This window comes from Erpetoichthys calabaricus, chromosome 1 (assembly GCF_900747795.2).
Source record: "Erpetoichthys calabaricus chromosome 1, fErpCal1.3, whole genome shotgun sequence".
NCBI classification, from domain to species: domain Eukaryota; kingdom Metazoa; phylum Chordata; class Cladistia; order Polypteriformes; family Polypteridae; genus Erpetoichthys; species Erpetoichthys calabaricus.
Window position 1 is genome coordinate 161357511 of NC_041394.2, and position 16468 is coordinate 161373978.

Consider the following 16468-nt stretch of genomic DNA (forward strand, 5'->3'; position numbering starts at 1 on the left):
CTTTTGGAAAAGGAACAAAGTGAGTGGAGTGTTTTTTTTTTTTTTTTTGTGCTGTTAGTTTTGATGGGCAATGAATGTATATTTTTGGTAGAGGTTTACAGAAGTGAGGCTAAAAAAATAAGGAAAATTTTGACACATTGAAGCAAGACTAATTCTGCAAGAATTTTGCACCATGGGTAGGAGCTATTGTGTATTTATTAATCAGAATTAGAAAATCATATAGGTTTCTAACTTTGTATCTGATCAAATTTTGCTGTGACTAGGCTTAATGTTTGTTTTTAAAAGTGCATTGTAAACACCACTGATGTTACATAGCTGACAGATGTCATCTTCTTTGTTTTACTGCATTTAAAATTTGGAGACTTAATAGAGAAAGAATGTGAAAAACAAAGGGGGCACTTTCTCAAGGCACTTTAGAGGGGATAGAGCCTCCTCTATAAGATTTTGTGTTAAATAAACTTGCTTAATGTTGGTTTAGTTCCATTTTATTGTGGTTATTTTAAGCTATGTCTGTTCTTCTAATGGTAGATGGCAGCAGAGATCAGCAAACCCATGTCCCAGGCCAAGAAAGTGACAATGGTTTCTAGTGGAACAGGAGAAGTAGGACCAGCTAAGCTGACTGGTGAAGTGCTTGATATTATGAACCGTCTTCCTGACACTGTTGAGCGTCTGACTGGAGTTAGCATCACACAGGTAAGAGTAAATGAAAGTGAATGAATGAGTACATGTTTATGCACAATTGTATGTTTATATTTATTGTTAACAAATCCGTTTAAAATAAAATGTTATGCTTTGTGAAAGTAATCCACCTGTTTTGTGGATTTTTCACTTTTATGTTGCAGTTTTTGAAGATGTGTATTTGCTTTGCCTTACAAAAGCATAATGAAAGGAATTTGTTAATTTCTAATTTAAAATATGAAACTCGTATGTCTCTTTGAAAAGTGTATCTTCTGTTTGTTCCAACACACTGAATTAAGTATAGATATATTAATTTTGTAAGATTGATGAAGACAGCCCCCCGACCTAGATGACAAAATATACTCTCTATATTGAGAAGATGTTAATATGATATGATAGGGTCTGGCAGTCCATATCCCTTAAGGCCAAAGAAAACTGTTGTGGTATTGAATGTTTCAGTTAGGATTCCCTTGCATCAGCTTACAAATTATCTTAGCAGTTTCTTTGTACTTCCAAATATTTAGACTACATATTAGTAGGGATGCACGATAATATCAGATTTATATCTGTATCGGCAGATAATGGGTTAAAATAATTTTATCGGCATCGGACCGATGGCTAAATTGGACCAATAATTTGAACCGATATTGATGACGCATTCACGGTGTTCCGGATGTGCCGGACGTTTAGACAACGCTGGGCTATTGTGCGAAAATGTCTGCAGTGTGGAAGTTTTTCAAAGTGAGTGAGAGTGACATAAAATATGCCATTTGCAACATTTGTTTGACTAATGTTTTGAGCAGAGGGACCAAAGTGCGAAATTTCAATACCAACAACTTAATTACACACTTGAAGACACGCCATCCTGACAAATACACAGAATTCCTCAGAGCAAAAGAGGAGAATCCTGTGCCACCGTGCACAAAATCAAAAACTGCAGTTGCTCAACGTGTTGATCAATTACTTGAAAAATCAAAGAAATTTGATTAAAATAACGCTAAAGCTCAAACAGTTACTGCAAAGGTGATGGAATTTATTGCTCTGGACGATCAGCCATTTTCTGTTGTAGAAGATATGAGATTTCGAAGGCTGCTTGAGCATCTCGAGCCCCGTTACCAGATACCCAGTCGCCGTTATTTTTCTGACATAGCGCTTCCAGAGTTGCATAAGATTGTGGAAAGTCATGTGCACAAACTCCTTGCTGAAGATGTCACAGCCATAAGCTTCACCACTGATATATGGACATCTGATATGAGTGCTATTAGTATGCTTAGTTTAACTAATCAGTGGATTGACTGCAAGTTTGAATTGCAGAAAGCAATCTTGCACGCCCAAGAATGCTCTGGATCACACACGGGTGCTGCACTCTCTGTGGCGTTTAAAAGAATGTTTGAAACATGGAAAATACCCAAAGAGAATATTCATGTAGTATTACGAGACAATGCACGCAACGTTGCAAAGGCTATACAGGAATGCGGAATCCCAAGTTTGCCATGTATGGCTCATACTTTACAGTTTACCGTGAACAATGGCGCACTATCCCAGCGCAGCATCTCAGATACAATAGCGATCGGCAGAAAAATAGTCGGTCACTTTAAGCATTCACAATTAGCCAACTTGCATCTCAAAACTATAACTGAACTTAGTATGCAGCCGAAAACACTTCAGCAAGACGTTTCAACTCGATGGAACAGCTTATTCTATATACTGCAAAGCTTGCTGGAGCAGAAAAGAGCCATTGGGGCTTATGCCCCCGATTTTGAGTTACCTGCAAGTCTAACGCCTAATCAGTGGGGATTGATCGAGAACATAATCACACTCCTTGCTCCATTTGAACAACTGACAAAAGAAATTTGCCAGTCTGAAGCCTTGGCTTCTAACATTATTCCCTCAGTTAATGCTTTAAAATGACTTTTGACTAAAAGCGCTCATACTGACTTCGGAGTCAAAACCAGTAAAAGCGCTCTCTTGGAGGCTGTAAACAATCGTTCCATTGTGATTTACACAGAATCCATGTACTGTGTTGCCACTATTGTAGACCCGAGATACAAAGACCGCTATTTCAATGCAGATGTAAAATCACTGGCACTCAAAATGTTGCAAGCTCAGATGGAACTTGCATCGAATGAAATGCAAATGACTGAATCATAGACAGATGGTCCACAACAGAAAAGGGCCAAGGTAAATGACAAGGTAGCATGCACACTCTTCGAAATGTGCAACAAAACTCTTGAAGAGAACACATTGATGCCTCAGGAAAGCAGTCAGATGACAACAGAGGTGAGTTAAAAAAAAAAAAAAAAAAAGCTCTGTGGAGATCTTTATAACATTGTTTTAAGTAAATAACATGGGCTGTTGGATCGAATATCACTATTCTAACATAATTCGAATATATAAAAAATCTTGGCAAGAAAGAAAAACTGCAATCAAATGTAAAAGAGCGGTTGTTGGTTTTACCTCGCACTAACTTTGGCTTCATGTTACTTAAGACGTGCTGGACACTATTGTGGGATTTTAAAGATTTGTTTTTGCACGTAACTTTTTAGGATCAGTCTATATGTGTTTCTGAATTGTTAACCCATATTATTGTTAGACATTAGTTAAACGGTCGGCATCTTCTGTGTTAAACACACCCATTTTAAAGATTGCTAGTTTTCATCAAGCGACTGAGCCAACTATGCTTCTTTGCTTCATATTTTTGTTCGGTGCGTGTTAACTAAATAGTTTCATAAATAAACACAAACTCGTTTTGCATTTTTTTGTTACTTTGAAAAATGCCGTCTGCTAATAATTGATTATAATACACAAAATACTTAAAAGACCTCAACAAAGTAACATTTAATACACTTGTTTCATTTGTAAAACACTTAAAAGGGTCACAATTCTTCAGTTTATTTACTGTAAAAAATAAACACAAGGATATAAAGGGAAATAAGGTCCTCTGGCCTCTGGGGGGAAAAAGAAAAAAATGACTGCATTTACTTTGAACAATCACCGAGAATTGTGTTTGTTTTTCTTTTGAACATTGTCGTTAGAAAGTGCCAGTCTTATTTCTCTTTGCGTTGCTTTTTGTGGGGGAGCCAATCACATTCATGGAAGCCACTGTTTTCACCTGAGTCTCTTAAGCAATAATGAGCAACTTGTAAGCAGATCATGATCTACAGCAGAGGTGCCCAATGCGTCGATCGCGTTGCATTCAAAAAAATAATTTTTTAAACGTTAGTCTATCACAGCATTTCTCAACCTTTAAGTATTATATGTTTTAATTGCACCCCCCTAATATTTTTTTGAAAGGAGCCCACTAATACCAATTTCTTCTTTTTTAATTAATGACATATCATAGATGCATATTTTATTATACCTACTTAACTTTTATCGACATCTAACTCTATATTTATTTTTGTAGTATCAGTTTAATGTAGTTTAAGTTAATTTGTTTTGGTTTCTGTAGATGCATTTTTCATATTTTCGATTCTTGTTCTCTTTTTTTTCACATTTTCGTGCCCACAGTTTGAGAACCACTGGTCTATCATATATCCTCCCTATGGCATTTGCCACTTGATTGACATACAGGGCAGCCAGTCTGAGATCTCTTTTCTTCTAACACACTGGTCATCCCGCACGCACGATCAAACGCGCAAGCTACTGCAAAACTCCAGCTGTGATCTAGTTAGCCTTCCAATTTATATCTACTAAAGAAGGGATTTTAAAAAAAAATTGTTTGGGGAGGGTATGGATTGGAAGAGGATTTTTTTTCTCACAATACCACAATCGAAGTGCATTTGTCTGATCTGTGAATCTATCATTGCTATTCCAAAGAAGGAAAATGTGGAAAGGCACTTTCATACTGTTAATAAAAACTATGAAACTGACTTCCTTCCGAAAAGCGATCCGAGAAAGGAGAGGGAACTAAAATCGCAGTTAATTGGACAGCCGTCATTTTTCACATTCAGCCGAAGTCTGGGGCACATGGACAGTTTTGGAACTTAACTCACAGAGAAAAAGTACCCAAACATGAGGAAATGTGCTACCTCCTTGACTGCATTATTCGGCTCTACTTATTTATGCGAGTCAACCTTTTCCCACATGAAGATTATTAAATCCAAATACTGCAGTGACCATAAATGTATTGAATTGTTATTGTGCCATAAGGGTTATTCAGTTATGCCAACATATATTTTATGTATAAAGTATACTCATTATACAGTGGAACCTCGAGATACGATCACCTCTGTATACGAGAAATTCAAAATACGAGGAAAGTATGAGCGAAAAATTCAGATCTAAATGCGAGCATTGGCTCGCATAACGAGCCACGAGCCAGGCTGTGGGTATAGCTCTCAGCTTAGCGAGGGGGCGTGGTAGCAGTTGCGAACCGCGATCTGCGGTGTCTGCGTTTCTCACTTAAGTGCACAGGTGGGAAACTGCCCACATCCATGATTGTTCCTGTGGCTGATGGGCTGCAGCTGCCATGTCCTCCCCGCATATATAGAGAAGCGCAAGCCGGTTAAGGGGGAGAAGTAGTAAAAGAAAAGAGAGGAGAGAGAACGGAGGTTGCGGCAGGCAGGCAGAGCGAGCGAGTGAAGGCTCGCGTGTAGCTGAACAGTGAGCTGAACAGGCGAGCCAAACAGCTGAAGCAGGACAGTGTAGAGAAGGTCAGCTGCATTAAGAGTGTCTCGCCTGTTGCAGAGCCCGCAGGTGAGACGCTAACAGAGAAGAAGCACCGGGGATTGTCATCTGTTTTTTAAAGACTGCATCCTTTTGACGTTTTAACCTCGTGTTAAAGGATTGTTATTCTTGTGTATTTTAAACCTCCACTTCACAACTGTTTTAAGGATTATTTATTTAAAGATTTATTGAATGCTCTACTGCACTTTAGACACCTGTTTTGATTCTTTTAATAATCAGTTATATTATTTACCAGTGTTATTTAGTAAAGGTAGACTACAGTATATATAATTTATCAGTGTTATTTGTTAGGAAAATTGATTTTTATGTTAATATATTTGGGGTGCGGAACGGATTAACTGGATTCCCATTATTTTCAATGGGGAAGTTTGTTCTAAATACGAGAAATTCGCTATACAAGCTCAGTGCTGGAACGAATTAAACTCGTATCTAGAGGTTCCACTGTATATAAGAAAATCCTGTAATGGAAAGCAAATGCAAGGCTACAATACATGATCATCTCGAAAGACATTTTAAAGACCCGCGAGACCAAGGAGACTTGCCATGGTGCGTCTTGCGGGGACCGTAAACATGAGACTTGATGCCAAGAAATTGTCCCAGGGCCGTCGCAAAAAGGACAGCGGCTGTAAAGGCTTTAAAAAGATCGAAGGGCAGCGTGACGGCAGCTAACACCCCCTTTGATTTAGGGCAAAACACGTGTTGCGTACTCTTTGCATTATTTGACAGTAAAACTATTTCAACCATTCTATGATCCGCTTCTCGCAACTGAAAGAGGGCACCGTGGCGGATGTTAGCCGACTTGCTGACCAACCACAAGCGTTACCTGGCAGGTAACCACCCATACAATCAGATTGTGAGAGAGCGCATTTTTAATGTAGGTAGATCATTTCGACCTGTTCATTTTAAAAGTAGCTCACAAGCTGAAAAAGTGTGAGCAACCCTGATCTACACTGAAAATCAAAAATATTAATAATAAAATGTTCCAAAAAACAGCAAATGCAATACAGACATGCATTCAATTCAAATGCCATATACTTATTTTTATTGTAAGGATTCTAATCTTAATCTAACAGCCCTGGTAAAAGCCAAAATGCAGATCTATCTTTTAGATATGAAAGATGACACAGAATATAATACTGTACATGTATGCATGCTACAGGTGCAGGGATTTCTTTCTGAAGCACCAATCCCAAGGAATGAAAATCCACTGAAATACTGGAACAACAACTGGAGTCGGTTTCCTACCATTGCCAAAGTAGCACGCAAGTTCCTGTCAGCCCCAAGTACTAGTGGACAGTGAGAGATTATTCAGTTTGGCTTCTAATGTGTTCAACGAAAAGAGAAACATAATTTCCTGCGACAAAGCAAAGATGCTCTTGTTCGTTAAGAAAAACCTCCCCATCATGCTTAAAAATAGAAAAGAATGATAAGCCTCCAGAAAAATGTCATTTATTTCTTTACTGTTGTACGCTTTTCTGTTTTTTAAAATTATAGATTGGTTAGATTTATTCCATCAAAAAGAAAGGAAAAAAGTAATGTGGTATTTAATACTGCAGACTGTAAAACAGCCAAATGTGGTTGAGCAGAAGCCATTTTAATGATTGTAAATAATTTGCAGAAGTTATTCTTAAGTGCTATTGCTTATTTCATTGTCATTGTACATTACCATTTCTTTCAGTTTCATTTTTTCGATTATTGTTGAATTTGTTGTATTTGTTCCATCAAAAAGAAAGAGAAAAGTGTTATTTAAAGCAACAACCTGCAAAACTGTTTCCCATATAACCAACAGGTAGCCTGCCAAATGTGACAGATATCATTTGTTTTTAATGATTGAATGTGGTGTGCAAAATTGTTATACAAATGTTCACTTTGTCTGTAATTCTTGTCCAGACATATCAAGTCTCATTTTTCTCTGTATCTTATAAATATGTATATCGGCATCGGCAGATAAGTACATAGACATTATCGGATATCGGCATCGGCCTAAAATTCCCATATCGGTGCATCCCTACATATTAGTATGCTATGCTTTGAAAAGTACTGGACATAACTGCTTTATCATTATTCATTAAAATATAAGGCAACATGCAGAAGGCATTCATATTAAAATTAAGTACACAGTTCACTTATAAAGATGGCTTGTCCGGTGTTTATAATCAGTTACACTCGCTTACTGGATATTTATGTAGTGCTACCACCTCTATATTAAAACAGGAAGTTGGAAGTTGAATCTGGGGTTTTGTTGTATCATCATGCCAAGTACAAAATACATCTGCAGTATTGTCAGATAAGCAATTGTTTTAAGGTCATCATTAACTATTTAAAGTCCATCACTCTTCAATAGAAAAGTATAATTTCCAAATACAGGACATTCATGACAGTTGCCAATATTCTCAGAAGTGGGCATTCAAGGAGATTCTCCCAAAAGTCAACCCGAATGATGTTAACAAATTTGTTTTTTCTTCCAGTACTTGTAGGTGTTTGGCTGATCTAAATAACTATCTGGGATAATAAATATTAGTGTATTTTCAGAAAAAAAGTGAAAACAACAAAATCAGTGAGTGTGTATTCAGCAGCGTATATGTTCCCTGGGAATGTTTAATGCCAATACCTGAACCTATACTTATCCCTTTCTAAAAATCACAGAGATATGAAGACAAGAAAATATTGTATAAAGAAAAGGATATATTTATCAAATACAGAATTCATCTTCCAAAAATATACTTAGATGACACCAGCTGAAGGAAGCCTTTGCATAATAAAGTTGTTTTTTTTATTTATTTATTTTTATTTATTTTTTTAAACAGTTCTTCAAATAGGATTTAAATGATTATATGTCTATCTTTAGATAAGCAGGAGGCGTTTTTTCCTTTGGTCTGTTACTTATAGCACGCTTAGCTTCAGTAAAGCTGTGACAGTCTTCAATACCTTCATCGAAGTCCTTTACCTGTAAGTAGGCATACACTTTCAACCGAACAACAGAATATATGAATTAGGTTCTGTTAACCAGTTTAGCACATTTATTTAGTGATTCACAGTTTCTTATGACTGATCCTAAATTTTGAATAGTCCCTGTTCTTATTAGTTTAGCACATTCTTTGACTATCTATGTACCCCCACCAATACTGCACCTGTTACACTTCTTTAAGGTCCTCTTTATCAGTCCCCAGATTGTCTGAAAAGATTCACCTGCTTGTGGTCTCATTTGACAAGTGTGAGATGTACATTATGTGTACATGCTAAACTTAAGTGTATTAAAGGCAAACAACCAGGCTTACAGTTGAGTGTTGCATTGATCACCAGCGGTCTCATGTATAAAACATGTTTCTTAAGCAAAACTGATTTATTAAATATTAATTTGACCTGAAAATTGACTGAATGTTATTGCAAATTTCGACCATTCATAAGTCTTGTGCAAACTTTTAGTGTTGGCATTTTAGTTACTCCAGGCAGCAGGACATTGAAGTAAACAGAAAATCTCATTTCATTGCATATTTCAGTCATGCATCCGTCACATTCTAATGTTCCTGAACTACTGTATATCACAGTTAACTCCTATGTTCTGTGAATACAGCCGTGTTCTATTTTGTACAGCAAAATTGGCAAAGGTACCTTAGCTCTTTTAGAGAATATAGCCAATGGCAGTTTGCCAGGGATCACAGTTATGTTTTGGCTTATGATGATGACTGGCTTACAAGCTGATTTAGACTTCTCAAAGCTGGCCTCTTGGAGTTGTGTACTGAATTGGAGCCTACATTACAGGGAACATCACACAAAAATCACACCATCCCTGTTTCATTACATATTTTAACAACCTAGGATATTTGGCAATGGGGATTTTTCAGCGTGTCATGCTGTCATTTGAAGAAGAGTCTGTTGCGCCCCATCATGACTTTATTACTTTCTTTTTTTTTTAGGTCTGCAACAGTGTTTGAAATTAGTTCAGCACAACAAAAATCGTTGCCATAAAATTGGGAAATCTCCAGACTCTCTCTCTTGTAGCAAGTTTTTTTTTTTTTTTTTTTTGCATATCAGTTGTTTTTTTTGTGACTAGAAACCTTCTCCTACTGCAGATACTTTGGCATATTTTTTTTGCAGCCAACATACTGTCACAGCCTGCTGCATGTCATTTGCTGTCGGGAGTATGCTGTTAGAGTTTGAAACTCTGTAATCCTGCCACAAAATCAGTTTAGCAGCTCAACTAGGCTTGTTGCAGCAGTACTTGCACATTATCTCGTCTCCCTCCAGACTGTATAAAATCCAGTTGAAACCCAATAGACAACTAGTCTGAAACTTTTTTGCTTTTTCACCCCACTCCTACCTTTTGACTCGGAATGAGCATTATGCTTTTCAGTTGCAGTTGATGTGCTATGGGATTCATTGCTGTACTCACTGCTTTTTTCCATCTGTTTGGTACTGGAGTTTTTGATTTCCTTTAGACATGAGACTTACAAAGAAAAAAAGAAAAAAAATAGCTTTCTGCTTGGACAGGGATGTACATTTCTTCACATCCATAATTTGAAAATACACTCACACTAACATTATATGTGTATGCAAGCATGAAATGCAGCACTATAACTTAGCAGGGTGATTGTGTCATAAAAAAAAACACTAAAATATGGTAAGTGAAAATCTGAACGTTTACTAGCTGGTGGCTAATGACATATTTTTAGTCACCTATAATATGTTTTATTCTTCTTATAGAGGGCTGAACTACTACTCGAATTATTTTTCACTTCAAGCTGAAAGCCATGTCATTATGCCTAGCCTAGCAAACATTTCATTGCTGTATTTGTATCACATAACTCTAAAGTAACATTCATCTTACTTTCAATTAATTTCAATGGAGAAAATTGATTTGAGGTACAAGCATTTTGACCTACGAGCTCGGTCATGGAATGAATCAAACTCTTATCTCAAGGTACCACTGTAATATACTTTATTGTTAAACAATCTTTATTGATAAATACTGATTATAGAAAAATGATAACTGCATATATGCAGTATGTTGATATATAAGATTGGACACACACAGTCTAGACACACAAACATATAACATAGAGATGCTAGCTATTTACTTGTTGTTTAAAGTTCTAATTTATCTTGGCACAGAAATAGTTTTATAATACCAAGTCTTTAAAGGTGATGCCCAATGTTGAGTGATATTGTTGCTTTGTTGGTGCTTTAGGGTTCAAGTGGAGGATTTTTCTTGGGTTGGAGACCACTTTCTTTTTGCTACATGATCCTTTGTTGTTTTCTGTGATGTTGCTTTCTTAGCTTGCTTTTTGCTATTAGACCCTTTTCTGTGTTGTCTACAACTCATAGGAAAACATTACTTTTTTTGTGGCATAAAAGTTAAAATACTGGATTTCCTTTCTTGGTAACTGCTTCTCAGTCTTCAGACTGCCTCACTGTTTAGCTTCGCAAATTGGTTCTCAGCTCTCAGGCACACAGAGAGAAGAGTGTCATTTTGGAGAGTGAGAGCAAAGCTCTTTTTTGTGTTTCCCCAAAGTCCCATTAGAGAGCCAGCATTCCCCCAATTGGATGAGTGAAGGTGGTTTATGAAGAAAGGTGGATCCTTTCATTATTCGATTAAAGTTGCTTCCAGTTACAAAATTAGGGTCTCTTCATAGGCAGGTTCTTCTATCCATCAGCGCTGTTATTCATGAGTTTATTGCTATTCTTACTTGAGTCAATTTCATGCCTTCTGGCACAAAAAGTCTACAGAAGGGCCTATAGTGAGATGTCAATGCCACTCTGATGTACACTTTTGTTGATAGAAGTTGTAGTTTAGTCTCTTAGTTTGGGATGCAAGTGGCGTTGTGAGCAGCTGGATGTCTGCTAAATCCGCTGCCTTAACAGACCTGGGGCCTCATGTATAAACAGTGTGTACACCCGTTTCCACGCTCACTTCGAGATACATAAAAACTAAACGTGGTGTAAAGCCAATAAAAATTTAATGACAGGGTCCCTCCTTTGCGTACACACTTGTATGCTTGGTTTTGCAAACTGGTGGCACCCAGCATCAAAGCAGTGCTACTGTTTCTGTGGTCTGCTTTTCTTTTTTAGATTCACATCTATGATGCAGGTTTTATCAAATTCATCGAAATTAACTGCATATCGATAACAAATTTAATTCACTTGACTTGATTGCAATCATTCTGTAACAATATAATGGTGCACGGAATGGCCAAAGTTTTCCAAATACCATGGCTGCTTTGGTGTTGTTAGAAGATATCGTAAATGGAAGATTTAGAAGAGAGCGCGTAATTATAGATGATGGCGACTGGCTTGTAAGGCAGTTTGACTTCCAACAGCGTTCCTCTTGGAGCTGTGTGCTGAACTGGCGCCGGCTTTACAAAGGCAGACTTTGAGAAATTGTGCTCAACCTGCTCTTTTGCAAGTTCTGGCCACTCTGGGTTTTTTAGCTACAGGAACATGTCAACTTGAACTTGCTGATCGATTGGGTATTTCACAATCATCACTGAGTTGCACCATGCCAGCTGTACAGGATGGTATTATCCGTTTGTCATCCAGACAAGATTTCCTTACACTGTGGTTGAACTGGCAAACATAAAAGCACAATTTGCAGCAACGTCTGGTTTTCTAAATGTAAATGGAGTAGTCAACTGCACTCACGTTACTATTGCAACGACGGCAGACAAGTTATATCAGCCAGGGATGAATCGCCAAAAGAATGAGCTGACATTCCATCAAATATAGCCGGAAAACCTATACAAATGGCGTCTCCACACAGCCGCAGGTGTTTTTTTCAACTAGTGCAGCAAAAGGCAAGCAGTCCTTTAAAGGACAGTAAGTCATCTCAAACAAAAAGCAGAGAATTGGTCCGTTGTGGCGCTTGGTGTGTCGCTACACTATAAAAACACCTTCAGAAAATGAATTTCCTCATGTGAATAGAAAGCATTTCCACTGTATTAATGTGCTGCTCTATAGCGCACAGAAAGTGTGTTGCAGTGTACCTGAAGAGATGCACTATGATGAACCTGACCCACCAAATGGTCAGCCAAGTCGGACAGCATTACAATAATTGCTGCATCTGATTACAAACCGATAATCAGATGCAGCATTTATTTTTTAACCAGTCCATTTCATTTGTTGTCAGTATCACATAGTGCAGCCCTTATATTCCTTAGTTCATTGTCTACATCTCCTACAGCATTCACTATTGTGTTTTGTGACTCCAGAACAGTCCATCAGCACACAGCCAGATGGCCTCCCAGCAGTTTCCGAGGCTGAGGCGTGTGTGCAGCACGTGAAGACTTTTTCGGCACAGCAGCATCATCACCGTGTGACCATCAAATGGGGGGTCAGATTTTGTAATATTGTCTAAAATGGAATAAACAGTGAGCTGCAACTCGCTTTCTCACGTCGACTGTGATATATGACCACTTCTTTTTTTCTTTCTGGCACTGTGTGACTTTCTGAACTTGAACTTTTGAGTGTCTTTGCCATGCTTTTGTTTCTTATGCCACTCCGTAAGCTAACAAATAGTACATTTTTCATTGCCTCCACTTCGCATTTGCTGAAATGCTATTTTTTTCATGTGCCTTTTCCATTTTTTTTTTATTGAAACACTGAACAGAAGGTGCTATTTATATTGATTTGCATATGAAAATATTCAAAAATTTTTGAGTAGTCGGGGTGGGGCTGTAGGCATGTGCATGTGCTTTAAATTTCACATTAATTAGGGTTTATGAAGGGAAAGTGCATGGAATTTATGCATCTGGATTTTTTGTGTCTACTCACTTTCCACTTTTGTCTGTAAACCATGTTTTAGTGTGAATGCTACGCATTACGTTATACATGAGGACCCTGGTGTGCCACTAAAGCCTAGCAGAATTGACATTGCCCACTTTGTCCTACACATTTAAGAAGGAATACAAACTGAACATACTGTTACATGGAAGCCACCGTTTTGATGGCGTCAAAACCATAATGGATTTATTGAGTTCAAGCTTGTGTTATATTCTGTGGCACAGAGGGCAACACCTTTTTTAGTTTTATTGTTTGCTTCCTTCCTTCTTTAAATGAATTTTGTTGTCAGTAAAGGTTAGACTCAGGAAATAAGCAATGAGCTACCAAAACTCCAGACCCTCCTGGATGTTCTATAGTTTTTAAGATGATAAAGTCAATTTCGTTCTTGGGTTTTAAGGCTACCACTGTGCCTTGCCCATAAGTAAGCAAACAGCTTGAAAGTAAAGCAGTGGCAACAAGAGCTACAGTAAAATACCCAAAAGAGTAACTCAATACAGACGGATTAGTATTACAAATGCAATATGTGTATGCTTTTTCCCAATAAATCTTGCATCTTTTCACAATTTTTCTGTTGAATTGCTGTTGATTAAGTTTATTTTTAATAAAAGTGTATTTTTTTCAATAATTTGTGTTTTGCAGGTGCAGTTTACTGTATATGTAAAGTATGTCCATTTATAAATAGTAAGTTGTTTCCATTAGAAAGGGGTTTGTCATTTCTTTGAAAACCAAAATCTTTTGTGTAATGTTTTACTCATCTCTCTAAATGTTAGATTGTCAAACGTAAAAAAGTAAATAATTTCTTTTTGTTTTAACAGATTGGAGGGAAACCAAGCCGCATGGGCTGACCTTATTGTCAAATCTTATGGGAACATTGTACCACCTCTTTCCTATTCTTCCTTTCTTATTAATTATTGCATGCTTCTCTTTACTGAATGTGAACTTGTGGTATTACTGAATACTATTCATTTTTTTTTCTTAAATTGTTTTTAAATATTAAAAGATAACAAGATGGAAGCCAAGGAGCAAACATACTTCAGATTGCAGCATAAACTTGAAAAAACTTCAGTGTAATATTTTGTTTTTGAGTACTGAGAAAAGCGCTATATAAATGTAATGAATTATTATTATTATTATTATTACTTACACCTATCGTACATTTTTGTATATTTAAAGTTTTGTTTTTTTCTAAAATGAGCATTTTTCTGGTGGTGTGTATAATTAGAAATTCAAAATATCCTTTCCAAACCTAACATTTTTATTTATCTCTGCTCATATACTGTTTTCAATTGTTTTATGCTAAAAGTATTGGTTAGGAAAATACTTTGAAACTATTTTATCTTTTTTGGTTTATATTTTGAGGAAATGTATTTTTAAAAAGTAAACATTTTGTTAGTAATTGTGAAGCAAAATTAGGTTAACTGCAGCTTTTCTTACGCATGTAGCTTAATCATTACTGATAACTGTATGTGTCTTAATGCGATTCATTCAACATTAGCTTGCTAGTTTGGTTTTAATTGTGACATAGCTATTTTATCAGCTATTATACATGTGTAATGCAAAATAGAAATCATAAAATCTGCAACAATTATGAAAAAATGAAAATTGTTTAATTTTACAATATTTGGCTTTTCCAAAATAACAATGATTGTACATTTTACAGTTTTTCAATAGTTTTGACTCAGAGTATTTAAAAGCATGCCAAAGATTTTTTTTGTGCATGTTGCTGTCAGAGAAAAAATAAATGCATGTTGATGAGTTTTGGGTTTTTACGTAAATTGTAACTGCTACACTTATTAATCATTATATAGATATTAGCTTTTTTTTTTATTTTGTTTAATTTCCATATCTCTGAGGCTTGCCCTAACAGTTCCTAATTATTATTACTGGTTGCTATGTGAGATTTCTTCTGATTTTTTTCTGCTTATTACATTTCTAAATGTGTTTTTTGTTTACACTAAAGTATAAAATAAAGTTTGTAAAAGTAGTGTTAGAACTAAATTAACTGATTTCAACCACTATGTTTAACTGTGTTAATAATGAAGTCGAAATTAGAATGTGGTTTTTATAAGCTGTACTTGATGGCCAGTCAACAAAGTAGTACTAATCTTAAAAAAAATAAAAAAAATGACTCTCACATGAGACAGAAGTAGAGGTTAATATCTTTTGTTCGTCCAATGTAGGATTTGTCTTTTAGTTATGTATGTAACTGACAGTACCTAATATACTTGCTGATTTCTTACACTTACCACTTTTAGCTTAGGTTTACAGTATGTATTTTGGTTTCCACAGATGTAACTTAAATCATATGTTTTATTTAAAGAGACTTTTTCATTATTCAGGGCTTGCTAGCTGATGTTGGTTTCAGTTGTCATTCTGTCATATCTGATTTCTACTTTACTATCACTGTGAATACTTTTCTAATCACAATCCATTTATTACTGCTTCTCTGAATAAAAGAAGAATTATCTAAATGATTAAGTGCCTCATGTACTAAGAAAAGGATCATTTCCAGGAAGCAGTGCCTGCCCTTTTGTATGTACTGACAAATATTTCCATAAAATTACATATTTTACAGTCTGCTGAGTAAGCAGTTACATGAATTCTCAGGGTGTTAAAAGTAAAAAAAGTAAATAAAAAAGAAGCAAACTATGTAATGAGTGGTTCCACATGGAATACAAAAGCATGCTATCAACAGCAGGAAGGAAATGAGCAGTAACATTGCAGAACTGGAAATGAGTTCAAAAGAAAAACATGTCGGTGTGTGATGTTGACTAGAACTTTGCATGAACTGAATAATACTAGTTAGATTACTACTAGTTAGACTAAGACAGCTAGGATCTTATTTGTAAATATCATTGTAAAAAATATATTTGTCTCTTATGCCTCTGCATTAGACTACATGAATATACTAGAAATATTTTACATTTTTCAACACTCTTCACTGTCATATGACTTTCCAATTCAAGGAAGGTTTTTGTTGCAGGAGAATCTTTACATGTTTTTTCCTGCATGATAAAAGGTATACTTCTGGTACTTTGGCTATCAAGTACTGTTCACAGATACATAATTTTAAAAAATGCCAAAGGAGAAAAACCTACCAATTTAAGAACACTTAAAAAAGTGTTTATGTTTAATATCAAATTTTGACACTTCAGTAGTATTTGTGTTAATAAAAGTTAACGATGCCTGCAGAAATTGACTAGTATAATAGCAAACAAGGCTATAGTATACTGAATTGGAGCTGGTTTGAATTTTTTTGCCTACTGACTTCAAATTTGAACAATTGGAAACAGTGTTTCTGCATTATATAATTTACTTTTCACTT

General features: G+C 36.1%; 1 protein-coding gene across 1 annotated transcript in view; it reads left to right on the forward strand.

Annotated features, from left to right (window-relative positions):
• LOC114656464 (flotillin-1) overlaps window positions 1–14253 on the forward strand; it is a 168715-nt gene extending 154462 nt beyond the window's left edge. The window contains exons 12-13 of the mRNA XM_028808129.2: window positions 529–693; window positions 13959–14253. Of these exons, the coding sequence (XP_028663962.1) occupies window positions 529–693; window positions 13959–13988 (195 nt within the window). The 3' untranslated portion in view covers window positions 13989–14253. The remainder of the gene's footprint in view (window positions 1–528; window positions 694–13958) is intronic.
• Window positions 14254–16468: the final 2215 nt, after the last annotated feature.